Below are 26654 nucleotides of genomic sequence, written 5' to 3'. Positions count from 1 at the left end.
ATGTGCAAGTGTGCCCAAGTGTTCTTGCATGTATGTGAGTGCAAGCGCAAGTGTGCCCAAGTGTGCGGGAGCGTGCGCAAGCGTGCCCAAGTGTTCTTGCATGTATGTGAGTGCAAGTGCAAGCGTGCCCAAGCGTTCTTGCGTGTATGTGAGTGCAAGCACAAGTGTGCGCAAGCGTGCCCAAGTGTTCTTGCATGTATGTGAGTGCAAGCGCAAGTGTGCCCAAGTGTGCTGGAGTGTGCGCAAGCGTGCCCAAGTGTTCTTGCTTGTATGTGAGTGCAAGCGCAAGTGTGCCCGAGCGTGCCGGAGTGCGTGCAAGGGTGCCGGAGCGTTCTTGCTTGTGTGTGAGCGCTGCGTGCGTGCACGGCAGCAGCCGCGCGCCGAGCGAGCGCGCGGGTGCCAGCCTGGGTGCCCGCAGGCTGCCGCTCGGGGGTGGTGGAAGTGGAGCGCAGCGTGACGGCGGTGCTGGGCCAGGACGTGGTGCTGCCGTGCCGGTACCGGGCGCAGGAGCAGGAGCAGGTGTGGTGCAGGTGACCTGGCTGAAGCGGGGCCCGGCGGGGCGCAGCGCCGAGGTGGCCGTGCTCAACCGGCAGCACGGGGAGCACGTGCAGGAGCCCTACGCCGGGCGGGTGCTGCGGCGGGCGGATGGGGCGCTGGAGGACGGCGCCATCGTCCTGAGGAACGCCGTGCAGGGGGACGAGGGTGACTACGAGTGTCACCTCATCACCTTCCCCCTGGGCAGCTTCGAGGGGCGACTCACCCTCAAGGTGCTGGGTGAGTGCCTGGGGAACGGGGCGGTGGGCACGGGGTGGTGGGCGATAAGGATGGGGTGATGGGGCAATGGGCACGGGGTGGTGGGGCGATGGGCATGGGGCAGCAGGCATAGGGTGGTGGGGAGGGGGCAATGGGCATGGAGTGGTAGGCGATGGGCATGGGCCAGGGGTGATGAAGATGGGGTGATGGGGCGATGGGTATGGGGTGGTGGGGAGGGGGCGATGGGCCGGGGGCAGTGGGCACAGGACAGCGGGTGATGGGCGATGGGCATGGGGCAGCAGGCACGGGGCGATGGGTATAGGATGGTGGGGAGGGGGCAATGGGTGTGGGGTGATGGGTGGTGGGGAGGTGGTGATGGGCACAGGACAGCGGGCAGGGGGTGGTGGGGAGGGGTTGATGGGTGGTGGGGAGGAGGCAATGGGCACAGGACAGCGGGCAGTAGGTGGGTGACGGGCGCGGGGCAATGGGATGGTGGGCACAGGGCGATGGGGTAACGGCTATGGGGCGGTGGGCAACGCGCGACGGGCGTGGGGCAATGGGCATGGGGCAATGCAAATGGGTACAGGGCACTGGGCACAGGGGAACGGGTACTGGGCACCCAGTAAGTCGCGCTGGGGACACGGTTGGGGCAGGCGGGTCTGGGGTCACCGGCACGGCGGAGCCCAGCAGCAGGGGCAGCACCCACGGGTGCCAATGCCGGCGTGGGTCTGACGCCGGTGCCGCCCGCAGTGCCGCCGCTGCCCATCCTGAACCCGGGGCCACCGCTGGAGGAGGGTCAGGGCCGGACGCTGGCGGCCTCGTGCACGGCGGAGGGCAGCCCGGTGCCCTCAGTACGCTGGGAGACGGAGGTGCGTGGCACCAACGCCACGCGCCGCTCGGCGCACGCCCGCTCCGCTTCCGTCACCAGCGAGTTTTTCCTGGTGCCCGGGCGCAGCATGAATGGCAAGAGCCTGACCTGCGTGGTGGCCCACCCTGGCCTGCGCCACGAGAAGAGGATCACCCACCTCCTCAGCGTCGCCTGTGCGGCACCGGGGCGTGGGGGGGGGGGGTGGAGGGATGAGGAGGGCATGGGGGGCACTGGGGATATGGAGGGCACGGGGGGGACATGACGGGCACTGGGGACGTGGGGGTATGGGGGATGCTGAGGGTCATGCGGGGCACGAGGGCCATGGAGGACATGGGGAGGATTGAAGGACATGGGGGGCATTGGGGACATGGAGAATGTTGGGGGATGCCAAGGACATGGGGGACATGGAGGGCACTGGGGACATGATGGGCGTGGGGGGCATTGAGGGATGTGGAGGATGTTGGGGACACGGTGGGCACTGGGGACATAGTGGGCACAGGGGGCATTGAGGGTCATGGGAGTCATTGGGGACATGGGGATCGTGGGTGTCACTGGGGGTGTTGGGGAGATGGAGGGCATTGAAGGACATGGGGGGGCACTGGGGAGATGGAGGGTCATGGGGCAATGAAGGGCATGGGGACTGGGGCACATGGGGGACATGGGTGGCAGGGAGACATGGAGGGCATTGGGGAACGTGGAGGGTGAGGTGTTGGGAATGGAGGGTACAGGGAGGACACTGGGGATGTGGGGGAGATAAGAGGCACAGGGGGCACACTGGGGACATGGGGGGCACAGCAGGACCCTGGGGACATGGGGACCATCACTGCTCATCCCCTCACTGTCCCCTTGTCCCCAGACCTGTCAGATGCCTCGGTGCTGGGGCACACAGAGGAGTGGCAGGAGGGCATGGAGGGGGCCACTCTGACCTGCCTGGGGGATGGCAACCCACCCCCCACGTACAACTGGACACGGTGAGGACTGTCCCCATCCCCTCTGCCTGGCCCCGGCCCTGCTGTCCCCCCCTGCATGTGTGTTAGTGTCCCTGCCCCCCACGTGCCTCCCTGTTCCTGCCATGGTGTCCCCTTGCCCGTGTCCGTGTCCCCGCCGTGTCCCCTGTGCACTTCTGTGTCCCTGCCAGGTCTCCAGAGCACGTTCGTGTCCCTACTGTGTCCCCTACCTATGTCCCTGCCCTGTCCCCTGCCTGTGCCCATGCCCCCACCATGTCCCCCCTGCCCATCCTGGTGTCCCCTGCCATGTTCCCTGCCTGTACCAGTGTCCCTGCCGCATCTTCCCTGCCCGTGCCCATGTCCCTGTGGCATCCCGACTGCCTGTGCTGGTGTCCCTGCCAAGTCCTGGCCATGTCCCATGTCCCAGCTGCCTGTGCTGGTGTCCCTGCCATGTCCCCTGCCTGTGCCCATGTCCTGGCCGTGTCCCATGTCCCTGCCATGTCCCAGCTGCCTGTGCTGGTGTCCGTGCTGTGTCCCCTGCCGTGTCCCCCCTGCCCGTGCCATGTCCCCCATGCCCACGTCCCTGCCGTGCCCCTCCGCCACGTCCCCACCCGTGCCCGTCCCCGCCGTGTCCCTGCCCAGGCGTGCCCGTGCCGAGGGCCGTGGCGGCGGCGAGCGCGGCAGGTGGTGCCATGCCCAGGCAAGCCCTGCCAGGGCCGGGGCAGGGCGTCAGCCGTGGGAACTGGCAACCCCGGCTTTGATGGCGGCGGCGCCGCCGCCCGCCCGCGCCCGCCTGGGCATGCCGGGGGCTGATGGTGCTGCCACGCCGCAGGCTGAACGCCCCGCTGCCCGCCGGCGTGCGGGTGAAGGGGGACACCCTCGTCTTCCAGCGGCCCCTCGCCGCCGACGATGCCGGGGACTATATCTGCCGTGTCTCCAACCGTGTGGCCGCCAAGGAGGCGCGGGCCAACGTCAGCATCAAGGGCAGGGTGGCAGGTGGGCGCCGCGGGGGGCGTGGGGCACCCACGTACCCCCTGAGGGTGCTGTGGTGGGTGGGCGTGGGGGTGGGGGTCCCGGGCAGTTGGTGGGAGCCTGGCTGGGGGGGCAGCACCATTCCATGCTGCTTGTCCCTGTCCGTCTGTCCCTCCCCGGGCTTTTCTCCATCTGCTCGCCCTTCCTGCCACCCATCTGTCCCCTCCCAGGCACTCGCCTGTCTACCCATCTGTCCACCTGTCATCCCTCCCCACCCCCGACTCTTCCTATGTCTGTCCCATTTACCTGTCCTTCCCCAGATGCTCCTTTCTGTCTCTTCACCCATTTGTCTGTCTGTCTGCCGGTCCATCCATCTTTCTATCTGTCCTCTTGTCTGTCCTTCCATTTGTCGGTCCATCCATCCACCGCCCACCACTTCACTCTACCCAACCACCTCTCCCTCTGTTTCTTCCTCCATCCACCCCTTTGTCCATCCATCCATCCCCTTTTCACTTCTCACTATCATTTGTTCATCCATCCGTACACTCATCTCTCCCTTCATCCTCCTGTCTGTCTACTCATCTGTCTACTCATCCACCCACCCATCTACTCATCTGTCTACTCATCCACCCATCTGTCCACTCATCCATTTACTTTTCCATCCATCTACCTATTCATCTGTCTACTCATCCATCTGTCCATCCATCCTTCCATCATCCATCCTCCTGCCACTTCTCTCCATCCATCCATATCTCTACCCGTTGTTCATCTAACCACCCCCTCGTCCACCTACCCATCCATCCATGTACTCAACCATTCATCCACCTGTGCATGCACTCATCCATCCACCCATCCATCCATCCCTGGACCCATCCATCCACCCATGGGCTCATCTATCCATCTGTCCATGGATCATAGAATCATTTAGATTGGAAAAGATCTTTAAGATCATCGAGTCCAACCAAATGGATGTACTCATCCGTCCATCCATCCATGGATACACTCATCCATCCTTCCATGGACTCATCCACCCATCTGTCCATGGATGTATGCATCCATCCATCCATTCATCCATCCATGTATGTATTCATGCATCCATCCACCCACTCATCCATGTACTCATCTGTCCATCCACCCATCCATCTATCGACCCCCCCATCAACCTTCTCATCCCCCCTCACCCTGCCCGCCCACCCCACGGGTGTCCCCGCAGACAACGAGGTGCGCAAGGTGGACCTGGTCTCGGCTTCTGTGGTGGTGGTGGGCGTCATCGCCGCCGTCCTGCTCTGCGTCCTCGTCGTTGTCGTCGTCGTCATGACCCTCTATCACAAGCGCAAGACCAAGCGTATCTCCGAGAAGTAGTAAGAGGCGGAGGGGGGGGGGGGGGCGCCGGCGGGGGGGCAGTGGGAGACGTGGGGAGCCCATGCTGAGCACCTCCCCCCGTACTCCCAGCGAGGAGGAGCTGACGCTCACCCGGGAGAACTCCATCCGCCGCCTGCACTCCAGCCACAGCACCGACACACGCACACAGGTGGCGGGGGCCTGGCTGGTGGGGTGCCCAAGGGAGGGAGGGGGTCATGGGGTGCCCGGGGTGCTGGGGTGCCTGGGGTGACGGGTGGTGGGATGCCCAGAGAGTAGGACTTGGGGTACCCCAGGTGATGAGTACTGGGGTGATGGATGTTGGGCTGCCCAAGGGAGTTGGTCTTGGAGTACCCTGGGTGATGGGTGTTGGGGTGACTGGGGTCATGGATGCTGGGATGCCCAAAGTGATGGGTGTTGGGGTACCCAGGGTGATGGGTATCGAGGGTGCCTGGGGTGCTGGGTATGGGGGTGTTGAAGGAGGACCAGGAAGCAGGGTGCCCATGGGGCTGGGCAGTGGGGTGCATGGGAGGAGGTGGGTATCGGGATGCCCAGGAGGAGCCAGGCCATGGTGGTGGTGGCAGAGGATGCTGGGTGGGGATGCCCAGGATGCTGGCAGGGCCATGGGGTGCTCAGGAGCCGGGCTGCGGGGTGCTGGGTCTCACGGGGCTGTTTCAGCTGGAGGAGACGCTGCAGCTGCGTGCAGAGAGCCGGCAGGGCAGCCTGCGTGGGGACAGCCTGCGCGGGGACAGCCTGCGCGGCACCAGCATCTGCTCCGCCATGGTGAGAGTTGTGGCAGGGCAGGGGGCGCGGGGGGGCACAGTGGGGCAGGGGACCCGGCTCAGCCCCACACCTGCACCCAGCCCAGGGCTGCGGCTGTCAGAGCATGTCCTCCAGCTCTGGCATGCTTCCGTGCAGGTGCAACCCCCATCTTCTGGGTGTGCAACCCTCTTCCATGGGTGCAACCTCCCCCTCAGGGTGTTCAAACCCCTTCCACGGGTGCAGCCCCCCCCCCTTGCACATGTACACCCCCCCCCTTCCACATGTGCACCCCCTTTCATGGATGCAAATGCCCCTCAAGGTGTTCGAACCCCTTCTGCGTGTGCAACCCCCTCTTGCACGTGCACAAACCCCGCTTTGCACGTGCAGCCCCCCGCAACGTGTGCAGCCCTCCTTCTGTGTGTGCAAAGCCGTCCCACATGCACACACCTTTGCACGCCCGTGCACTGAGCCTTGTGCACCTCCTCGTGCCCCACGGCAGCACCCTGTCCCTGTAGGGGTCCCCGGGGCAGAGGCTGGGTCCCTGGGAGTGTTCGTTCATCAGTGGTGACCCCCGCCCTGTCCCTCGTCCCCGCAGAGCGAAGAGCCCGAAGGTCGCAGCTACTCGACGCTCTCGACGGTGCGGGAGATCGAGACGCAGACAGAGGTGCCGGCAGCGCCGCTGCTGCCCGCCCCGGCGGGGAAGGAGCCGAAGGAGGAGGAGGAGGATGGTGGCAGCGGGGGGGGACGACCCCATCAAGCAGGCCATGACCCACTTCGTGCAGGAAAATGGGATGCTGCAGGCCAAGCCCACCACCAACGGCATCTACATCAATGGCCGCGGGCACCTGGTGTGAGCTGGGCAGGGCCGGGGGGGACACCCAAGGGACCCCCATCCCCCCTACGGCTCCCCTGGCTCTGCCTGCCCACCAGGCTGGCTCTGGTCCCCGGGTGTCACCCTGCTGCTGGCACGGGGTCAGGGACATGCACCGTACCCCAGAACAGGGCTCCGGTCCCCATGTGTCGCCTCACTGCTGGTATGGGGTTGGGGACACACACCGTGCCCCTGGATGGGCGCTGGTCCCCAAGTGTCACCTTGCTGCTGGCACAAGGCTGGGGACATTCACCGGTGGCTGGCCAGAGAGGAGGCGACAGCATCCAGGACCCATGGGTGTCAGAGCCGCCGGGCACCCACGGGGGTGGGGACACCCCAAGGACAGGACAGGGGCAGGAACCCCCGGCGGGGATCGGGCCCCCACACCACCCCCCCAATATCCCTTCGGACTCTGGGTCAGCTCCTTCCTGCGCGGCACTGGGGACACGCGGCCGTCCCCGCTCGGGACACGGTTTGCCGGTGGCACTTGGGACGCTTGTGTCCCCTCCCCCATCCCGGCTGCCCCCTCCCCCATCCCGGCTCCCCAAAACCCCCCAAAACCCCGTCGTCTCCCCCCAGACTGCTGAGGGGACCCCCCCGGGGCCGGGCCCCCCCCCCGGGCGCGGGGCTGGTGGCGGGGGTCCCTGGGGACAGCGCGCCCCGCATGTACATACCTGTATAGGATGGGGGCCCCACTGCCCCCCCCGCCGCTGCCCGGCCGCGCTTGTAAATAAACCCCCGCGCGGGACCCTGGGACCCTGTGTCGAGTGCTTCTGGTCTCAGCCGGGGGAGGGAAACGGGTACACGGAGGGGGGCCTGGCGCTCCTGGGGCGCTGCTCGTGTGCAAGGATGGCCACACCTGGGTGCTCCACCTGCGCACCCGTGCGCAGCTGGGCGCGCAGGTGAGCCGCCGTGCAAGCGCGCGCGTGCACGTGGAAGAGTGCACAAGCGCGCTGAAGTGGGCGCAACCTCATGCAAGCGTGCACGAGGGCACGCAACGCCCGAGCTCGCGCAAGCATGCCTGAGCACGCGCAAGCATGCCCAAGCTCATGCAAGCATGCACGAGCACGCGCAAGCCATCACAAGCTCACACAAGCACGCATGAGCGTGTACAAGCACGCACAAACGTGCGGAAGCGCGCACCAGCGTGCGCAAGCGTGCCGCCTGCGCCCTGCCCTGCGGTTTCGACGCGCCGAGGAGCAGGAAGCGGCCTCGAAGGCGGCCGCCGCCTTCCTGCTGCCGCCAACGGGACGCCCCGGGCCCTCGAGGCTGCGTCAGGGCCCCGGGGCCACCGCACTTCCTCCCCGGGGGCCGCTTCCGCTCGCCGCCCGCCTGCCCCGGCCCTCGCTGCCGCCGCCGTGCCGGGGCTCTGGGGCGCCCGCACCCCGCTCGGGCCATGGGCAGGATCTGACCCCACTGCCGGGGGGGTCTGCGCCGCCTCCATGTCGCTGGCGCTGAAGGCCCGGCAGAAGGCGAGGCGCAAGGGCGGCACCAAGGAGCGGGTTTTCGGCTGCGACCTCCTGGAGCATCTCCAGCAGTCGGGGCAGGACGGTAAGCGCCCGCTGGCGAGTGCCGCCACCACCCGTGTCCCCCCACCCACGGGGTCCTGCCGAGCCCCCCTCCTTGGGGGTCGCCCCTGCAGCTGCCGGAAGCCGGGAGGGTGCCCGGCGGCGGCGCGGGGAGGGGACGGGGGGGTGACTCACGCCACGCGGTTGCATCACCAGCAGTTGAGCAAGTGTCACAGCCGGGGTGCCTCCTGGCAAAGCCCCTCTGAGATTTGGGGGGGTCCCGGTGCCTCGGCACGGCTCCAATCTCAGTGTCCCACTGCGGCCCCAAGGGGACTGCGATGGGTGGCCCCATCCCTGGGGACGCGGTGGCCCCAGGACCTGAATGTGGCCAGTGCCGGGACTGGCTGCCCTGTGGGAACACTGTCACTGGGTGCCCCGGGAGGTGGGTGGCCCCAGTCCCCCCTGTCACCTCCGGCTCTTGGCAGGGAGCAGGTCTGGAGCCGGGGGGGGTAGGCAATAGTGGACCCAGGGGAGGTGGGTGATGGCAGACTCGGGGTGCCCGTCCCGCAGTGCCCCAGGTGCTGAGGAGCTGCACCGAGTTCGTGGAGCAGCACGGGGTGGTAGATGGCATCTACCGCCTCTCGGGCGTCTCCTCCAACATCCAGCGGCTGCGGTAAGCAGGGCGGGGCAGGAGGGATGGAGACGGGATGGGGATGGAGATGATGGAGGTGGGATGGAGATGGAGCAGATGGGATGGAGCTGGAGACAGGAGCGGGTTGGCTGGAGATGGAGCAGTTGGGATGGAGACAGGATGGAGATGGTGGAGAAGGGATGGAGATGGAGATGATGGAGATGGAGACAGGAGCAGGTTGGATGGAGATCAGAGGCAGAGGGAGCTGGGATGGAGCTGGAAACCAGACAGGATCAAACAGGAGAGAGACAGGTGGAAGATGGGGATGGGATGGAGATGGGAGCAGACAGGATGGAGGTGGAGACTGGAAGAAGACAGGGCTGGGACCGGAAGGGAGGGAGGTGGGGAGGGGATGGAGATGGGACCAGCAAGGGTGGAAACGGGGATGGGATGATACAGGACCAGATGGGATGGAGACAGGGATGGGGTGGACATGAGACCAGATGGGATGGAGGTGGGACTGAGACAGGACCAGACGGGAGAGCGGTGGGATAGGACAGGGCTGGGACCACACAGGAGGGAGATGGGGAGGGGAGGGGATAGGAGCAGGCAGACGGAGATGGGGAGAGGACAGGGATGGGACCGACCGGGCGGGTGACAGGACGGGAGGGGATGGGCCGCAGCCAGCATAGGAGCTGACTCCAGTGCTGTGTTGGCCGGATCCGGCCCCACTGCTCCCTCATGCACCCCACACCCCCTTCCTTCCCCATCCTGCCCTCCTGCGGTACTCGCCTCCATCCTGCCCGTCACTGCTTCAGCCCTTCTTTCACTTGTTCCTTTTCTTCCTTTTTCTTCTCTATTTTCTTGTTTATTCTTTCTTTCTTTCTTTTTCTCTTTCATTTTTTCCATACTTCGTTTGTTTTTTTTCACTCTTTTGCTCTTTCGGTTCTTTCCTCGAGTGTTTTTCTCCCCTTTTCCTGTGTCCCCAATAACCCCAGCCTTGCCAGCATCCCCTGCGTCCTCAACATCCCCAGCGCCCCCCGTGTCCCCAACACCCCCATAATCCCAGTGTTCCCCACATCCTCAGTGTCCCCATATGCCTGGCATCCACAGCACCCCCCCATCCCATCCATCCCCCTGTCCCTGTCATCACCCTGTCCCCAGCATCCTGGCCATGCAGCAGAAGGACCCAGCTGACAAACCCGCCCCTTTTGCAGCCCATCGGGGCTGTGTCTGGTCCTCGGGGACCACAACAGTCCTTGTGTGGCCCTGAGCCCTGCTGGCAGGGACCAGCCAAGACACCCTCCCCACCTCCATGGGTGCGGGGACACCCCAGGGACACATCCTGACCCACCCTAGTGAAAACCCTCCACGGCATGGCAGCCGTCCCTGTCCCCATCCCCCCTGCCGAGCCAGCCACCTCACTCGCAGGCAGGAGTTCGACAGCGACCGCTGCCCCGACCTGCAGAAGGACGTCTACCTGCAGGACATCCACTGTGTCAGCTCCCTCTGCAAGGCGTACTTCCGCGAGCTCCCCAACCCTCTCCTCACCTACCAGCTCTATGACAAATTTGCCGTGAGTGTTCCCCTCCCCGGCGCTGCCACCCATCCCCAACCCCGGGAGGTGGCACTTGTCACCCCATCCCTGTCCCCTGGCAGGACGCAGTGGCTATCCAGATGGAAGAGGCTCGCCTGGTGAAGATCAAGGAGGTGCTGAAGGAGCTGCCGGTGCCCCACTATAGGTAGGGGGGACCCCAAACACAGTGTCCCCTGTGGGGATTGCTGTCCCTAACGTGCCCCGGTGTCCACAGGACCCTGGAGTTCCTGATGAGGCACCTCCTGCACATGGCATCGTACAGCAGCCAGACCAACATGCACGCCAGGAACCTGGCCATCGTCTGGGCGCCCAACCTGCTGCGGTGAGCACCGGGGATGGGGTCGAGGGGATGTGGGGTGACGAGCATCCCCCTTCCCCGGGGGAGCCTAAAAGCCCCCCCCCGTGTCCCCACGGCAGGTCGAAGGACATTGAGGCGACGGGGTTCAATGGCACAGCGGCATTCATGGAGGTGCGCGTCCAATCCATCGTTGTGGAGTTCATCCTCACCCACGTCGAGCAGCTCTTCGGGGACGCCCCTCTCCGTGGTACGTCCTGGCCTGGGGCGGGATGGCAAGGGTGTCCCCGGCGGGACCCTGACGCCCTGTCTTGGTGGCCTGCAGGCGGCGAGTCCCTCCGGCGGTCCCTGCTGCTGGGCGGGGGGGGGACAGGGGACGGGCAGCCCCCACCGTACCACGTGCCGGCCACGCTCAGCCAGGGCGACGGGCCCCCCCCCCATCCGGCCCTACCACACCATCATCGAGCTCAGCGACCACAGGTAGGACCTGCCGCCACCCCCTCCCCTCCCCAGGGACCCCCCCCGGGGACCTCCCCTGGCCTGGGCAGCACCGTGAGCACGCCTGTGCCCTGCAGGTGGGATCCCATGCACACGCGTGGGCACATGCTCTGCACGCGTGCTTGCAGGCGTGCACGAGCTCTTGCATGTGTCCAAAGGCACCATGTGTGCTTGTGCACACACAAGTGTGCCCAAGCGTGCCCGCCACCCCTGACGCCTGGGGTCCCGCAGGAGGAAGGGCTCCATCAAGGCCAAGAAGTGGAGGTCCATCTTCAACCTGGGCCGCTCCAGCCACGAAGCCAAGCGCAAGCTGGTGAAGGCGGAGGAGAAAGGTGGGGAGCCCTGGTCGTCCCCACCCTGGGGTCCAGAGGGAGGGACCCCATTGCACAGGGGATGATGTGTCCCCAAACCCAACCCCGCTGCCATTCCCCTTCTCCTTCCCCCCCCCCAGATGACAAGTGTGGTAAAATAACCTTGCGGCCAGCCAAGAGCATGGACTCGCTCAGCTCCGTCCCCTGTGCCAGCGACGGTAAGAGGGATACACCATGTTGCTCCTGTGGGAACCATCCCTGTCTTTGAGGCGGGATCATCGGGACAGGATGGGGATGGAGGAGACAGGGATGGGGATGGACAAGATGGCATGCGGATGGAGAAGATAGCATAGGGATGGAGAGGACAGGATGGGGATGGACAAGCTGCCAGGCATCACCCTGGTCCCCCAGCTCAGCAGCTCCCGCAGTGCCGCCCAGCCAAGTCCCCAGGTGTGGGGAGGTCTGGGGACAGGTTACACCTCCAGGCCCTGACTCTTCCCCCCGCCGGGCACAGACGACTCTCGGCTGAGCAAGAAGCGGTCGGCAAAGCAGCCACCACAGCGTCGGGAGAGCTTTGACACCTGCCCCTCACTGCCGGCGCCGGAGAGCTGCCCCGAGCTGGATGAGAGCCTGGAGGAGAAGCTGAAGGGGAAGGAAGAGCCGCGGGGCCCTGAGTCAGAGGGCGAAAACAGCACCAAGTCAGAGCCTACCACCCCCAAAGCTGGCCGGGCCTCACTGGTGGCCCCTGGCCGCTCGCCTAAGGCCAGCCGCAGCCGTGCCGAGAAGTGCGCAGGGGTCCACATCTCTGGCCCCTTCTCCGTCACCGTCCCCTTCCACATCACCTCCAACCTCTCCCGCCTGACACGGGGGCTGCCGTGCCCGGCGCTGGCCCAGGCGGCTGCGGGCAGAGCACCACCTGCCAGCCCCCCGCTGCCTGCCCAATGCTCTGCTGGGGACCCCGAGGTGCCTGAGCACTGCACTGGTAAGAGGCGTGCACTGGGACCAGCCAGTGCGGGACCTCCAGGGTGCCGGGGGGGGGGGGGGACACTAGGCTCAATCCCCCGTCTCCCTCTGCAGGGGAGGGGAAGACGGACACGGAGGAGACCCGGCTCTCCCTGGAGCTGCGGGACTCCTTCGCCTTCCTGGACAGCCAGGAGACGTGGCTGGAGGGCAGTGGGGATGGGGAGCCAGCAGCATGGCCCCTGCTGCCAGACACCGGCCCTGGGGACAGCGAGGGGTTCCTGCCCATAGAGGAGGGGATGGAGAGCGGGTTCATGAACGTAAGCTGAAATCACCATCCCTATGCTTTGGGTCTGGGGTGGGAGGGCTGGAGGCAGAGGGTCACCTCTGCTGTCCCTGGTCAGGGTGGGGATGGAGGGGACTGGGCAGGGATGGGCATGGAGGGGACATTGTGGGGATGGAGGGGACAGGGATGGAGATGGAGAAGGCAGGGGTGGGATGGAGGGGACAGAGATGGGCATGGAGAGGCGAAGGTGGAGATGGAGAGGACAGGGTGGCATTGACCCCTCCAGCCCCAGCGTGGGGCCTCAGGGCCATGCAGTGCTCCATGACTGGGGGGGTCTCCAGTGTAGCCATCACCCTCCTGCCCATCCCCGTCTGCAGCCGGGGGAGCCCCCCATGGAGCAGCCCGCCAGCTACCTCTCCATCGAGGAGTGCATGGACGAGGAGATGTTCTTCATGGCTCCCAGCGGCTCCGACGCCGAGGACCACAGTGGGGACACCGACTCAGAAGACATGTTCCTCAGCGCCCACGACGACCTCAGCCCGTTGGCGGCATCGCTGGAGCCCCTCGACCAGCTGCCGGGTGAGGGTACGGCCCCGGAGACCCTGGCACCGGCCCCACCCGCCTCTGACGGCACTACTGTGCCGCAGGACAGGTCTCTGACACCGGGGCTGGCAGGGCCGTGCCCCATGGAGGAGGATGCTCCGGGTGAGGGGGAGCAGCCCGGGGACCCTGCTGGGGCGCCAGCAGAGGAAGTTGCACCAGGCACCGGCCAGCCCGCAGGGGAGGGGGGTGGAGGGGAGGGGGCTGTGGACAGTGGCTCTGGCCCCAGCAGAACTGGCTCCAGCACCAAAGATGGCCTGGGGAATGAGGCCGGAGGAGCCGGGGGCCATGTGGGAGCGGGGCTGGTTCCCGACACATCGGATGGGGAAGTTGAAGAGGATGGAGCTGGCTCCGGTCCCCCCGCCCCAGAGGAGCCTGGGGAGGGCGAAGCCCAGCCTTCACCGGGGTCCCCTCCAGCCTCCTCACGGGAGGAGGCTCCCCAGGAGCCAGTGGAGTCCCTGGTCCCTGGGTCTGTCCCTGAGGCTCTCCCGCCCTCTGCAGCCAGCGTGGAGGGCACCGATGCCACCCCTGTGAGCAGCCCCAGTTCTCCCTCGCTCTCTGCCTCGGCCCCAGAGCTGCGCAGCCCTCCCCCTGAAGCCCCAGAGCCGAGCTGGGCCGAGCCTACCGGGGAGCTGGGGCGCCCTGAGCCCGTGGCCGTGCTGCGCCGTGACGGCAGTGCCCCGGTGCGCCTGGCTGCCCGCACCATCAGGGTGCAGCAGGCCCGGTCGGTCCCCGTCGTGCCCCCCAAGCCCCAGTTTGCCAAGATACCCCCGGCCCTGCAGCCCTGGATGCCCCCTGCCGATGGTGCGTCCCCGGCCATGGAGGGGGATGCCGCCCCGCCACCCCAGTGGCTCCCCAGTCCCACGGCACCGGAGGGGCCTCCCCAGCAACCTGGGGGCAGCGGGGCGGCAGCAGGGGCGAGGAGAGCAGGCTGGCGGGAGGGCGGCAGCATGTCCTTTGACACGGCAGTGGCCATGGCCGCCGAGCAGCAGCTGGCCCAGGCGCCGGTCAGGAGGATCCAGACCTATGGTGGGGGGGAGCCGACGCCTGCCCCCCCCCAAGGCCCTGCCCTTCCAGAAGGCCCCCCTGAGGCCGCGGCTGCTGCGGCCCCTCAGCTGTGTGGCGGCCCCCGAGGGTGAGGCGCCGGGGAGGAGCCGGCTGAGCCTGACCCGGCCGGCAGCACAGGCCGACGGGTCAGTGCTGTCCCCGCCGCGGCGGCCGGTGGGCACCGAGGGGGCGGCGGGCGAGCGCTGAGCTCTTGGGGCCAGGGCCGGCGGACATTTGTGCTCCTGCGCGGGTGGCGGCAGGGTCAATAAAGGCGCTGGGCTTTGTCTACCGCTGTGGCCTCTGTCGACGCAACATGGCGGCGCCTGGGTCAGCCTCAGGGCCCCCAGTGGTGCGGGGGCTCCCCGCGCAGCACCCTGAGCCGGGCCGGGGGGGAGGAGCAGGGCGGGGGTTCCCTCACCCCTCGGCAGCGGCGCCGGCGGGCCGGGACGGTTTTCGCGAGCGGGGTGTGAGGGATGGGGGACGATGCCCGCCTCCAAGATGGCGCCGCCCACACCCAAGATGGCGCCGGGCACAAGAGCCGCGCTTCGCCGTCTAAGATGGCGCCCGTCGGGGCCGGCACGCACTGAGATGGCGCCGGCGGGGAGGGGCGGGGAGGCCGTGCCCGGCGCCAAGATGGCGGCGGCGGCGGCGCGCTGCGCTTGGCGGTGCCCCTGCCCAAGATGGCGGCGAGGGCGGAGGCGGGGCTCCCTTCCGCCCGCACCCGTCATGGCGGCGCGGCGGCGCCGTGCGCATGTGCGGGGCTCCATGGCGAGACAAGGGGCCGAGCGCGCGCAGGGCGGCCCGGCGCGGCGAGGTAACGGCGGGGGCGGGGCGGGGGGCGACGGGCCGAGGCCGGGGGACGCGGTGGGGCCGGGGCGGGCCGCCGCCCCCCCCACCTTCCTCGCCCTGCGGGCTGCGGCTCCGGGCCCGGCCGCAACCGCCGGTGGGTGCGGGCCCGGCCGCGGCCCCCGGGCCCGGCCGCCGCTGCCGCCGACGGGGTGCGGGCCCCCCCCCCCCCCCTTCCCTCCCCTTCCCCGGGCCCGCGGGATCCGCCGCCCTCCCCCGGGGCGCGGCCCCCGGCGCCTGTCATCCCCCCTCCGGGCCGCGGCTGGCTCCCCCCCCCGCCGGCCTGTCACTCCCCCTGCTACCGGCCCGGCCCCGTCACCTTTCGGGGGGGTCCCCCCGCTGCCGCCGCCCCCCCCCCAAACCTGACACCCCAGTTTCCCTGCCCGACTGGGGAGCACCGGGCGGGGGGGGGCTGGACCCGTTCGAAGCGGGGGGGACCCAGCGCCGTGACTGGGGCGGGGGCGGGACATGGGGCTAAACCCCCCCCCCGGGGCGGCCCCGCCCGGGGGGCGGCCAGTTTTGTGGGGGCGGGGGCCGGGGTGTTGCCGAGCAGGGCCCGTGCCTGTGCCCTCCCTCGGGGTGCCCCCCCCCCCCCCCCCCCGCCGTTCCCGGCTCCCTGACCGGCTCCACTGGGTGACAAAGAACCGGGGTGGGAGCGGGGTCACGGCGGTACGGCCGCCCCCCGGGGTCACCAGGGAAGCTCCGGCATGAGCCGGACCCCAAACCGTCACCCACCGCACCGAAATCCGGGGGAGCCGGTGGCTTTGGTGACAGCCCTGTCACCCCGGATGTGAAAGTGAAACGGGGGACGCCTGAAAATGGCACCCAAGGCCCCAGCCGGTGCCTGGTCGCGGCGGCCGGTGCAGGGCCTGACTGTTGCGGTGCTGCCGGCACAGCCGGGACCCAGCTTTGCTGTCTGCACCGCGGCTTCGACCCCGTCCTGCGGTCCTGGCACCGTCCCCGGGCACCGGTGATGGCAGGGACCTGCCACCGCTGGGGAGATGCCCCTCCCGGGGTTGGCGTCAGTCCCGCTCTGGCGCAGAGCGGCAGGTCGTGGGGAGGAGGAGGAGGAAGGCCAGGGCCCGTCCCTCAGCTGCTGCCTCTGCTCCTCGCAGGGCTGTGAAAGCCGGGAGGCTCATCTGCGACTGCCCCGCTGATGCCTGACGGAGCAGAGCGATGAAGGGGTGAGTGCCAGGACTGCATGCCCCCCGGCACAGGGTGGGGGACAGTGGCTGTGCCAAGGCCCTTTCTGGCATAGGAGCTTTCTGCAGATAACGGGGGTCGATGAGGAGGCTGGTCTGGCTGAGACTGGCCTGGGGCTGTCAGGGGGACCAGATGACGTCCGGGTAGTGCCAGTCCTGGGATGGTGGGGGTCCCCAGCCCCTCCCACTCCTCACCCGCCTCCCCACACCCTTGCAGGCAGCAGAAAGCAGCCGAGACGGAAGAGGGAACGGTGCAAATCCAGGAAGGTGAGTGGGGACCCCCCTCCGGGCCATGGGGGGCCTTAGGGCCGAGGCTGCCGCAGGAGCTGTGCGAGGAAGCCCCAGGCCCCCAGCCGTGTCCGGTTTAGCCCCAGCATCAGGCACCGTGTGCCTGGAGGCACGTGCTGGGCTAACGTCTGACCCAGTCCTTGCCCCTGGGGGAGAGGGGACGGTTCCGAGCTCCCCTCAGCAGCGTGGGGAGCCCCCACCCTGGCCCCTTCCCCGTTATGGGCTTCCCCCCCACTTCTTGCCTCAAGGTGCAGTGGCCACAGGTGAGGATCCCACCAGCGTCGCCATTGCCAGCATCCAGTCCGCAGCCACCTTCCCCGACCCCAACATCAAGTATGTCTTTCGTACAGAGAACGGCGGGACGCAGGTACGCAGACCCCCCAGCTGGGTCCCCTCTGGGTGGGGGACACCGAGGGGCCGGCTGGGGGGAGGTTTTGGGGTCACAGCAGGGTTTGGCCCTCTGGCTCGGTCGCAGCCAGAGGGGGAGCGTGGAGGGAAGCGTCATGGCCTGATCCTGCATTGGGCAGGTCTGGATGCCGGGGTTGGCCACGGGCGGGCTGAGCTGCCGCCTCGCGCCCGTCCCCGCAGCCGCGGCTCTCTCAGCAGGTGATGTACAGGGTGATCCAAGTGGCCGACGGACAGCTGGACGGACAGACGGAAGGCACCAGTGCCATCAGCGGCTACCCTGCCACCCAGTCCATGACACAGGTGGGTGCCGGTGCCAGCTGCCGGTGCCATGTGGGAGAGTGGCCGTCCTCGGCGCCCCGTCCCACCGTGGCACTTGCTGTTGTCCCTCCCCTCCAGGCCGTCATCCAGGGCGCCTTCACCAGTGAGGATGCGGTGGAGACGGAGGCCACGGCCACCGAGACTCACTACACCTATTTCCCCACCACGGCTGTGGCCGACACCAGCACCTCTGCTGGCGCGGGGACTACGGCCACCGCTGTCGTCACCACGCAGAACTCGGAGGCCCTCCTGGGGCAGCCCACCCCCACGGGTACGGCTGTTGCAGGGGGGTGTCATGTCCCTGTCCCTCAGGACCTCGCCCCCCCAGGCAGTCGTGGTCCCCTCCGGCGCATTTTGGGGCGCTCCCCGCCTGACCCCTTCTCTCATTTTGGGCTGTTCAGGGCAATTCTTTGTGATGATGTCACCCCAGGAGGTGCTGCAGGGCGGAGCGCAGAGGTCCATCGCCCCCCGCGCCCACCCCTACTCCCCGTGAGTACCGGACTGCTCCCCGGCTCCCCCCGGGCACGGGGGTGTCGTAGCCGTGCCGACGCAGAGACCGACACAAGCAAAGTGGGGGGGATGCTCCGGTGGTCCGGCGCTTTTGGAATCGGGCTGGGTTTCCCGTGTCGGGAGCTGGAGCGAGGCATCCCCCGTGCCAGCGTGGGGTGGCTGGGCCGCAGCCAGCTCCCCACCAACATCGCCGGGACCAATGCCGCCGCTTTTCCCCCAGGAAGTCGGAGGCGCCACGAGCCACCCGGGATGAGAAGCGCCGGGCGCAGCACAACGAAGGTACTGGCAGGAGGGTGGGGGTGTGTCATCCCACTCTGGGCGAGGGATGTTGGGGACCAGTGAGGGATGGTGGGGACCGTGGCGTGCAGCAGCGTGGGGAGCAGAGCCGTCCCTGGGTTAATGCTGTCTGTTCCCACCTCCTAGATGGAAAAGCTCTAAGGACATAGGAGAAAGCTCTTGTCAGTTCAGGGTAGAACCTCTTTTGGGAGAGCTGTAATTAGCAGCAGCAGGGGAAGCCAGAGCTCGGAAGATTAAGCTCAAACCTTGGGAAGCCTGAGCACGCCCAGGTAAGGCACCCAGGCGGCCCGCAGCTCTGCCCGGCCCCCAGCCAGGAGGAGACAGCGGCAGGGGCGAGTGCCCGGCACGGCTCGTCACAGGCAGCCTGGCCGGGTGGAAGCGCCAGCCGGGATCCTCCTTCCTTTGGCTTCAGAAACAACTTCTCAAAGATGCTGAAATGTGGGTGTTGGGCTGGTTTGACCCAAAAATCGACTCTCCTGTCCTTGCCCCCAGCCCCCCCCCCACCCCGGGACCAGGCAGGGTGCCTGCCCTGCCCTGAGGGGCCTGGGTCTGGTGCGGGCAGAGCTCGGGCCATTTGGGTGCTTCGCCTCTGCTTTCCCACTCACCCAAGGGACTGGGTGCCCAGGGTGGGGGGTGGCTGGGCAGGATCCGTCCCTGCCCACCCCTCCTGCCCCCTCTCCTGGGGTTGCCGGGCTCAGCACAGTTAGGAATAGTGACCCCCAACCCCAGCCAGGAGGGTGCTGGTTTTGGGGGGAGGGAGTGGGGGGGGGATGCCCCGCTGGGGATGTGGGGACCTGGTGCAAGGCTTGGTGCCCGCTGGGAGTCTCAAGACAGTGCTGATGCCCCTCCTCTCCCTCCTGGCAGTGGAGCGCCGTCGACGGGACAAGATCAATAACTGGATCGTGCAGCTCTCCAAGATCATCCCCGACTGCTCCATGGAGAACACCAAGTCGGGGCAGGTAGGGGACCCCTCCTCACCCTCTCCCTGGGGGGCTGCGGGGTGAGGGAAAGGCTTGGTGGGGTGTTGGTGCCCCCCAACTCACCCCCCCGCCCCATCCCCTCGCCCAGAGCAAAGGTGGGATCCTCTCCAAAGCCTGCGACTACATCCAGGAGCTGCGGCAGAGCAACCACCGCCTCTCCGAGGAGCTGCAGGGCCTCGACCAGCTCCAGATGGACAACGAGGTTTTGCGGCAGCAGGTGAGGTGGCCGGGGGGGGGGGCCCTGTGGGGTGCAGAGGTGAGGGTGGGGGGAAGTCCATGCTCGCCTTCACCCCATGTGTCCCCTGCCCCGTGCCAGGTGGAGGATCTGAAGAACAAGAACCTGATCTTGCGGGCGCAGCTCCGCCAGCACGGTGTGGAGATCGTCATCAAGAACGACAGCCACTGACGGGGACGGCAGGGACGGGGACTGGCGGGGGGACGGGGGTCACCCCCCGCCTCCTTCCCCCCCCTCTCTGCGCCTAAGCCCCCCCTCCCCCCCGGCAGCGAGCACCTCCCCGGCGTGACATGAGGACCCTCCCGTTTGGTTTGTGCCCCGCCCCCCCCCCCCCCTTTGCCCCCCTCCGTGTCCTCGGGGCGCCCCTGTCACTGCGCCCCCCCCAGCCCCAACGTTGCCCCCCAGCCGCCCCGCGCTTCGTGCACACGCTCTCGGCCAGGCGGGCGCCGGCCCCGCTGCCCCCCCCAGCACTGCCTCGGTCTCCCGGACCCCCGCCTGCGCCCGCGACGCCCCCCCCCCCCCCCCCCCCCACTTCCCCGGGGGACCGTCCCCTCCCCGGGGGGCTGCGGCGCCTCTCACCCCTCCCTGTTGGCCCCGGGCAGCCGCTGGGGTCCCGGGGGTCCCGGGGTGCCGTGGCCCCCCGCTCCCTGCCCGCTGCGGCTGGCCCGGCCCAGTGGGGTCAGACTTTTTTTTAAAACTCTCTGAATTTAAAAAGCGAAAATAAATAAAAATAGTGATTTGTTTTTCCAGGTCCTACATTTTATTCCCCTTCTCCCTCCCAACCTCGTAGCACCCTCTCGCACCCTGGGGACCCCCAGGCACTTGGGAGGGGGCTCCCAAGGACCCCAAATCTGCCCTGCCCCCCCCCCCCCCACCTTGCAGCACCCACCAGCTCCCCCAGGACCCGCAAGCATGGTGGTGGGGGCACCCAGGCACCCCCCCCCAGCCCCTCCTGCCCCCTCCTAACTTGCAGCACTCCCGGGGACCCCTCCTGTCCCTCCACCTTGCAGTAGCCTGGGGCCCTCTGGTTACTGGGGTGGGGGCTCCCAGGGATCCTCCCGTTCCCCCAGGGACACATTCCCCCGCATGATGGGACTCTGTGTCCCTGTGCTGTCAGTGTGCTGTTGTGTCACTGTGCCATGATGTCACCACACTTTGATGTCATCGTGTGACATTGCTGTGCCGTGATTGCTCTGTGGGAGCACTGGGAGTACCAGGGGCAGGGGGAGAGTACTGGGGGGGCACTGGGAGAGCACTGGGGGGCAGTCGGGGGTACTGGGAGCACTGGGAGGGCACTGGGAGCCCTCAGGGGCCTGAGGAGGCCGCAGGCACCGTCGCTATGGCAACGCCCGTGTCCCCGCCTGAGGGCCTCCACGAGGGACGCAAAGCGCGCCCATTGGCCAGAAGTTAAAGCGCTCTCTCTGATTGGCCAATAGGCCTCGCCCACTCCACACCTGTCGCTCGCGCGGCCCCTTCGCCTCAGCCAATCAAGCCGGTGCTGCGGGGCCGAGCCGGCCAGTCACTGGAGCGGGGCGCGCCCCTTCCTTGAGGAGACAGGCGGCGCGGCCAATGGAGCCGGGGAAGGGGCGGGGCTCCCCAGCACCTGGCGGAGAGGCGTAGCCGGGTTGGCTCGGCCCCGGTGGGCGGTCCCAGTGGGCGGGGCCCACCTGGGCGGGGCGGGGCGGGGCCGCACCTGGTGCGGGCGGGGGCGCACAGTGCGGTGGCGGCCATGGCGGGAGCGGCGCGGCGGGGCGGCCCCGGGCCCCGGCCGCTGCTGTGGCTGGTGCTCCTCGGTGTGGCGGCCGGTGAGTGCCCGGGAGGCGGGGGGAGGCCGGCCGGCCGGCCACGAGGTGCCCGAACAATGGGCCGGCCGCTGCCCGGGGCGCCGCCGGTACCGGGGCGGGGGGTAGGGGATCCCCGGTGTGTAGCAGCAGATCGCCCGGAGGGGGCGGCTACCGGGTGGCAGCGGGTCGCTCGGGGAGTCTCCCGGGGCGGTGGCGGTGCCGGTACCGGAATAGGGGGGGTCGCGGTGTTGCCGCTCGGGGCGGGGCTGGTGCCCGGGGGGGGCGGTGGTGGGGTGCCCGGGAGGGGGCCCGGTACCGAGCGGTGGGTCCCCTGGTTCCAGGACCATGTGCCAGCCACCGTCCGAGGTCTCGGGAGCGCGGTTTGTACCGGGAGGGGGAGATCACAGCGGGGGGGCCGGGGCCGCCGTACACGGCGATAACGGGCTATTAATAACCCGGCGGTGTCCGCCCGCCTCCCGCGGGACCTCCCGCCCCGGGGGAGCCCCATTAGTGCCCGAAACCCCGGGGACAACCCGGTCCCGGAGCTGCCACCGCCCCGTTATTTACGGTTTATGGTTGTTTTTGTGGGCGCACGAGACCTTCGCCACCTGGTCACCCCACCGTGGGGGGAGCACCAGCCCCGGGACCCCCCAAAGGTCCCCGTGGCGCTGGGCCATGATGCCCGGCTGAGCCCCACTCCCAGGGAGCAGGAACCGGCCCTTGCTTTCGGCTGGACACCGGGGCGAGGGCTGTGCTGGCGCCAGTGCCCGACCCCGTCCCGGCAGCTCTGCTCCCACTAAGGCTGTCTTTGCCTTCTCGCCGACACCGAGTAATCTGTAATCTGGGGGGGGGGGGGGGGGTGCTGAGGGTGCCGGGGGGCTCGGCAGGGCGGGCAGCGAGGGGTGTGGATCTGGCTGCACTTCCCGGGGCCGGAAACCCGCCATGGCAAAACATCCCGGCTGATGGCTGATGGCTTTCCTCATGCCGTGGGCTCCGGTGGAGTCCCTGCAAGCGGTGGTGGGGGTGTCCCTGTCCTGCTCCCCCCATGGCAGACGTCGAGATGTGTCCCCACGCCCTGGGTTAATCAGTAGCCGGTGCCGTGCTGCCGGCGTTCCCAAAGGCCAAAGTTACAGGGTTTGTCACCACCAGCAGTGGCCTTCCTGTCCCTGCCATGACGTCCCTTCCATTGTGCTGGAACAATCCCAGAGCAGGCTGGAATTAACCCGATCCCAGCTGATTCGGACCCAGAGCCTGCAGCTCCTGTGTCCTGGGCCGGGTCACCCACCCCAGGGCCCTGTCCTGCTCTGGCTCCCCCCAAGCATCCCCATGATGATCCCACAGGGCGTGCGGGATGTCACTTTTTTGCTGATTCTGCCCCAATTCCACCCGAACAAACCCCAAATCCTTTTCCCCTCCTTACTGAGCCATGGTATGGTTCAAGACCTGGCCACGATGGGGGTCCGATGGCATTCCCGGACAGTACTGTGCCAGCTCTCGGGAGCGCCGTCAGGGCCCGTGTTGGGAAGCACTCTGTGCTTGGGGACACCAGATGCCCCATTTCCCCCCCTTTTCATCCCAAAATTGCTATTTCTGCCATCAGACACCTCAGTTTCACTTGGAGGTGGTTCAGGTTCAAAGGTACAGGTGGGTTGGGGACGAGGCCACACCAGTTCCCAGTCACCTTCCCCCGTGGTGTGACTCACTGGCTGGTATCGCCACCTTCCCCAGGCCCAAAACCAGGAGCTGGGGCGGCTGTGCTGGGAGACGCCAGCTTTGAGCGGCCTCGAGGACAGGGGACACGGCTGGCAGCCGGGACCAACCCTCCAGACCGACAGCACCAGCCCGTGCTGCCATCGCCGTGGCCAACTGCGGCCTGGCAGGGGCGATGGCCACAGGGAAGGGCAGGAGACACGCGTGTGCGGGCTGTGACGAGGCATGTGCGCACGTGTGTGGGGATGTGGGGGTGTCTGTGTGTGTGTGTGCACAGAGGGCAGGGAGTTGCGAAACGCCTCGGCCAGTTTCCTGCGAAACCGGGCAGAAACCGGGCAGGGCGGGAGGTGACGTGACAGCACGGGCAGCACCCAGAGCAAGCAGGACAGGATTTTCCAGCTCCCAGGGCTGCCACATGCTGGGCAGTGTGGTACAACATGCCATCACCACTGCCCTGGGGACCGTCACTGCTGCCTCAGGGCTCCCAGTGACCTTCCTGACCCAGCCGCAGCCTTTCCCGCTCCCCATATTCCATCGCTGGGGCCCACCAGGATTTCTCAGTCGTGTCCTTTCCCCCCCGCAGCATCCCTGGTGGGAGCCCAGGTCACCTCTGAGACCAAAGAAGTGCCTGAAAACAAGCGTGAGTGCCCTGCTGGGCCCCCCAGCACCCCCCAGCTCACCGACGGTCCCCCCCCACCCTGTTATCCTGGGGCAGGGGCGTGGCTGAGCTGCATCCCCTGGCACCTCCGGCGCTTGCAAATGGGGCTCACCCCGGGGTCTCTGGATCCCCAGACGACACGGGGCCTGAGGCCGAGGGTGGATTTCCCATGTGGGGCTGGACCAGGGCGGGGGGTTCAGGTGTTCCCAGTTTGGATTGCCACCCACCCTGGGATGCGAGCGCGGTGCCACTCCAGCATGGCGGCACGCGCCTGCAGCATCACTCTACCCCGCCAGCTGCCGACATCCCCTGCTCGGCATATCGGTCCAGCTGGAGTAACCCCCGCATCGAGTGGAAGTTCCAGAAGGGCTCCTCGCTGGTCCTCTTCTACTACGGGGGAGAGCTGACAGGTACGTCCCCAGGGACTCCCCCGGCTCGGGGCAGTTTGTCCATCTGTCCATCCATCAGAGCCGGTTCCCAGCCCCATCTCCTCTCTCTTGGCAGAGCCATACAAGAACCGGGTCCAGTTCTCACCCACCACCATCCACTTCAACACAGTGACGCGGGAGGACACAGGGAAGTACATCTGTGAGGTGGTGGGGGACGGCAGCCACATCGCCAAGTCGGAGGTGAACCTCATCGTCCAAGGTGCGGCTGCCCCCGAGCCCCCCTCCCTGCCCGTCCCTTGCGTGGCTTTGCTGTCCCGGGACCTGCTTCTTGTCCCTCTGGCTGAGCTCATCCTTGTCTCCACTGTCACATGGGGACAGCCAGCCGGGGGAAGGATGCCGGCACGGCCGTCCCATGCCCTTTAGGCGCCCTGTCCCTCCCTGGTGTGAGCTGTGCTGTGCTGTGCCGAGCCAGCCCCAACGTGACGCTCTCCTGCAGTGCCCCCCTCCAAGCCAGTGGCCCATGTCCCCACCTCGGCCACCATCGGCAGCAAGGCCGTGCTGCGGTGCACCGAGACGGATGGCTCACCGCCCCCCACCTTCCGCTGGTACAAGGACAGCATGCTGATGCCCGCCAACCCCAAAACCAGCCTGACCTTCAGAAACTCCTCCTACACCCTGGACCCCGTCACGGGGGAGCTGGTGAGCACAGGGTGCTCCAAACTTGGGGACCCCCCCAGCCTTCCCCTGCCCCGCTTTCATCTCTCTGCTCCCATCTAGATCTTTGAGCCCCTGAGTGGCTTCGACACCGGTGACTACTACTGCGAGGCAATGAACAACGTGGGCTCCCCCCAGAAATCAGACGTTATCCACATGGAAGCCAGTAAGGAATAGCAGCAGAGGCCAGGGCTGCGTCCCTCCCCCCCTGCCCCAGTGTGGGGCTTTTCCAGGCTCTGCCCGGGCTGCGTCCAGCACAGGTCATGTTTTGGGGGATGCTGGTGCAAGGTGATGCCATCACCCCTTCGCCCTGCCAAGTTCAAAGACATTAATTAGCTGTGATGTTAATGACCCTGGCCTCTGACAGTCCAGGCTGAAACAAGCCCTTGGCGTGATGCTGTGGAGGGGGAGGGGGGGGGGGAAAGCTGCCCTTGGGGATGAGTAAAGCTTGACTGGGCAGCCCAATCTGCCTCTGAACCGGATCCAGCTTCGATGCTGGCCCTGCTTGGAGCTGGGTTTGGACCGGAGGCCCCCGGTGGGATTTCTGCGGGATCCCGTGGGTGCCAAGCTGAGGGTTTCCGTGCCAGGATCCAGCCACCCTCTGATGTCCCGGTCCCCCTTTTTCCAGGCGAAGTCAACGTGGGCGGCATCGTGGCTGCAGTTGTGGTGCTGCTGATGGTGCTGGCACTCGTGGCTTTCGGCATCTGGTTTGCCTACAGCCGGGGCTTCTTCAGCAGTGAGTACTGCGCTGGCCACCCCGGGAATCACTTGCCCCGGTGCCCCCCGCTGTCCCTCCCTAAAACCCCTCTTCTGTTTCTTTCATTTCAGAGAGAAAAGAGTAAGTGAAGCCGTAATGCTGCTGCCTCTCTCCCGGCTGCCTCCTCTTCCTCTGCCAGCAGGGACGGGTGGTCTCTTCCTCCCCCAGCCCCTGCCCGCGGGCTGGGAAGGTGCCTTGGGTGTCACTGGGTGCTCAGGGTGGGGACAAGGGGGACTCTGGGCAGCGTGACGTCTTCTAACACCCTTGCTTTCTGCAGCACCGCCGGCAAGAAGGTGATTTACAGCCAGCCCTCGCACCGCAGCGAAGTGAGTACGGGCTGGGACGGGTGGGTGGTGACAGTGCCACGTGGCTGTGTCACCTCCTGGCGGGGTGTGTGAAGCCAGACACCTTCCCCGGGGTGCCCGAAGGGGCTGAGTGGGGACCCCAGTGCCCCCCTGGGAGCTCAGGTGCCATCCCTGTCCCCAGCATCCCTTGTCCCTGTCCTGCTTGGAGCAAGCTGGGCTCCTCTGGGACTGTGACCTGCTCTCCCTGGGGACAGTTGCAAAGCCAGCCAGGCACTCCTCACCCACGGCCCTTGTCCCACCTGATTCCCCATCACCCGCCACCATTAACGTCCCCCTTGTCCCCGCAGGGAGAATTCAAGCAGACGTCCTCCTTCCTGGTGTGAAGCTCCTCCCGCGCCACCAACTCTTGTAAATGTTTCCGAATTACTGTAGCTATGCCATGATTTTAACTATTATTTTTTTTAAGTATCACCTGGTGCCTTTGCAGTCATGTCAGATGTTTTTTGGGGGGTAGGTCTCCTGTCCCCCCCTGCCTTGTCCCTTCCCCAGCAGGACCCGGGTCCTGGCCGTGCCCCTGCACGAGGACTGCTGCCCTTTGGGGACATCACCGCATCCCCGGGGGTTTTCTTGGCCGTGTCCTCGGAGGGGACAGGTCTGCAGTGGGGGCTGGTGTAGCTGTGCATCCCCCCCGGCTGTCCTGGGGGGTGGGAGTGCATCTCCCCCAGTGCCAGTCCCAGTTGCCCGCCTGTACTGGGGGGGGGGGCTGGACTGAGCCCGTGGGTGATGGCTGCGGGTGGCCGCTGCTGGAAATAAATAAACCTGTGTCCTTGTACCAAGCGCCTGGTGCCCTTTCCTCGGGGTGGGGGGACATGGGTGGATGGGTCAGGGATGGCTCTGCAGACCCCCCACCACCTGCTTTTGGGGGCTGAGGGGGATCCTGGGAACATTGGGACCCAAGGGTGACACACAAGGCTGCCCGCCTTCCCCG

The 26654-nt window shown here is 67.2% G+C and overlaps 4 protein-coding genes across 12 annotated transcripts; all 4 read left to right on the top strand.

Moving 5' to 3' along the window:
* NECTIN4 (nectin cell adhesion molecule 4) lies at nt 1-6712 on the top strand. The gene is given in 11 exon segments (XM_041125900.1): nt 1-148; nt 350-519; nt 522-774; nt 1504-1794; nt 2478-2592; nt 3401-3564; nt 4754-4901; nt 4993-5071; nt 5578-5682; nt 6257-6397; nt 6399-6712. Coding segments are annotated over 11 exon segments (1731 nt in total). The 3' UTR covers nt 6516-6712.
* A 779-nt stretch (nt 6713-7491) lies between these two features.
* On the top strand, nt 7492-14549 carry ARHGAP30 (Rho GTPase activating protein 30). Its single transcript, XM_030026748.2, is given in 13 exon segments — nt 7492-8083; nt 8611-8713; nt 10103-10247; nt 10331-10413; nt 10483-10590; nt 10686-10813; nt 10889-10989; nt 10991-11043; nt 11293-11393; nt 11513-11590; nt 11887-12354; nt 12450-12652; nt 12996-14549. Coding segments are annotated over 13 exon segments (3447 nt in total). The 5' UTR covers nt 7492-7569; the 3' UTR covers nt 14358-14549.
* Nucleotides 14550-14949: 400 nt separating this feature from the next.
* On the top strand, nt 14950-20086 carry USF1 (upstream transcription factor 1). 8 transcript variants are annotated; one of them, XM_030026626.2, is made up of 11 exons: nt 14950-15079; nt 16227-16295; nt 16531-16580; nt 16865-16968; nt 17208-17309; nt 17406-17598; nt 17729-17816; nt 18058-18116; nt 18999-19093; nt 19203-19331; nt 19431-20086. In XM_030026626.2, exons 2-11 carry the CDS (start codon nt 16288-16290, stop codon nt 19518-19520), a joined length of 918 nt encoding a protein of 305 aa, XP_029882486.1. In that variant the 5' UTR covers nt 14950-15079; nt 16227-16287; the 3' UTR covers nt 19521-20086. The 8 variants fall into 8 exon arrangements, with proteins under 8 accessions (XP_029882486.1, XP_029882482.1, XP_029882485.1 ...); XM_030026622.2 differs by having other exon boundaries at nt 17190-17309; XM_030026625.2 differs by having other exon boundaries at nt 16856-16968.
* Nucleotides 20087-21037: 951 nt separating this feature from the next.
* F11R (F11 receptor) lies at nt 21038-26498 on the top strand. Of its 2 annotated transcripts, none has more exons than XM_030025745.2 (10): nt 21038-21154; nt 23427-23483; nt 23798-23911; nt 24006-24149; nt 24387-24589; nt 24668-24770; nt 25233-25340; nt 25433-25442; nt 25636-25687; nt 26014-26498. In XM_030025745.2, the coding sequence occupies exons 1-10, from the start codon at nt 21079-21081 to the stop codon at nt 26047-26049; spliced, it is 903 nt and encodes a 300-aa protein (XP_029881605.1). In that variant the 5' UTR covers nt 21038-21078; the 3' UTR covers nt 26050-26498. The 2 variants fall into 2 exon arrangements, with proteins under 2 accessions (XP_029881605.1, XP_029881606.1); XM_030025746.2 differs by having other exon boundaries at nt 21039-21154; nt 25639-25687.
* The last annotated feature ends 156 nt before the right edge of the window (nt 26499-26654 follow it).

This window comes from Aquila chrysaetos, chromosome 9 (assembly GCF_900496995.4).
Source record: "Aquila chrysaetos chrysaetos chromosome 9, bAquChr1.4, whole genome shotgun sequence".
NCBI lineage: Eukaryota > Metazoa > Chordata > Aves > Accipitriformes > Accipitridae > Aquila > Aquila chrysaetos.
This window is presented reverse-complemented; position numbering and strand designations above follow the sequence as displayed.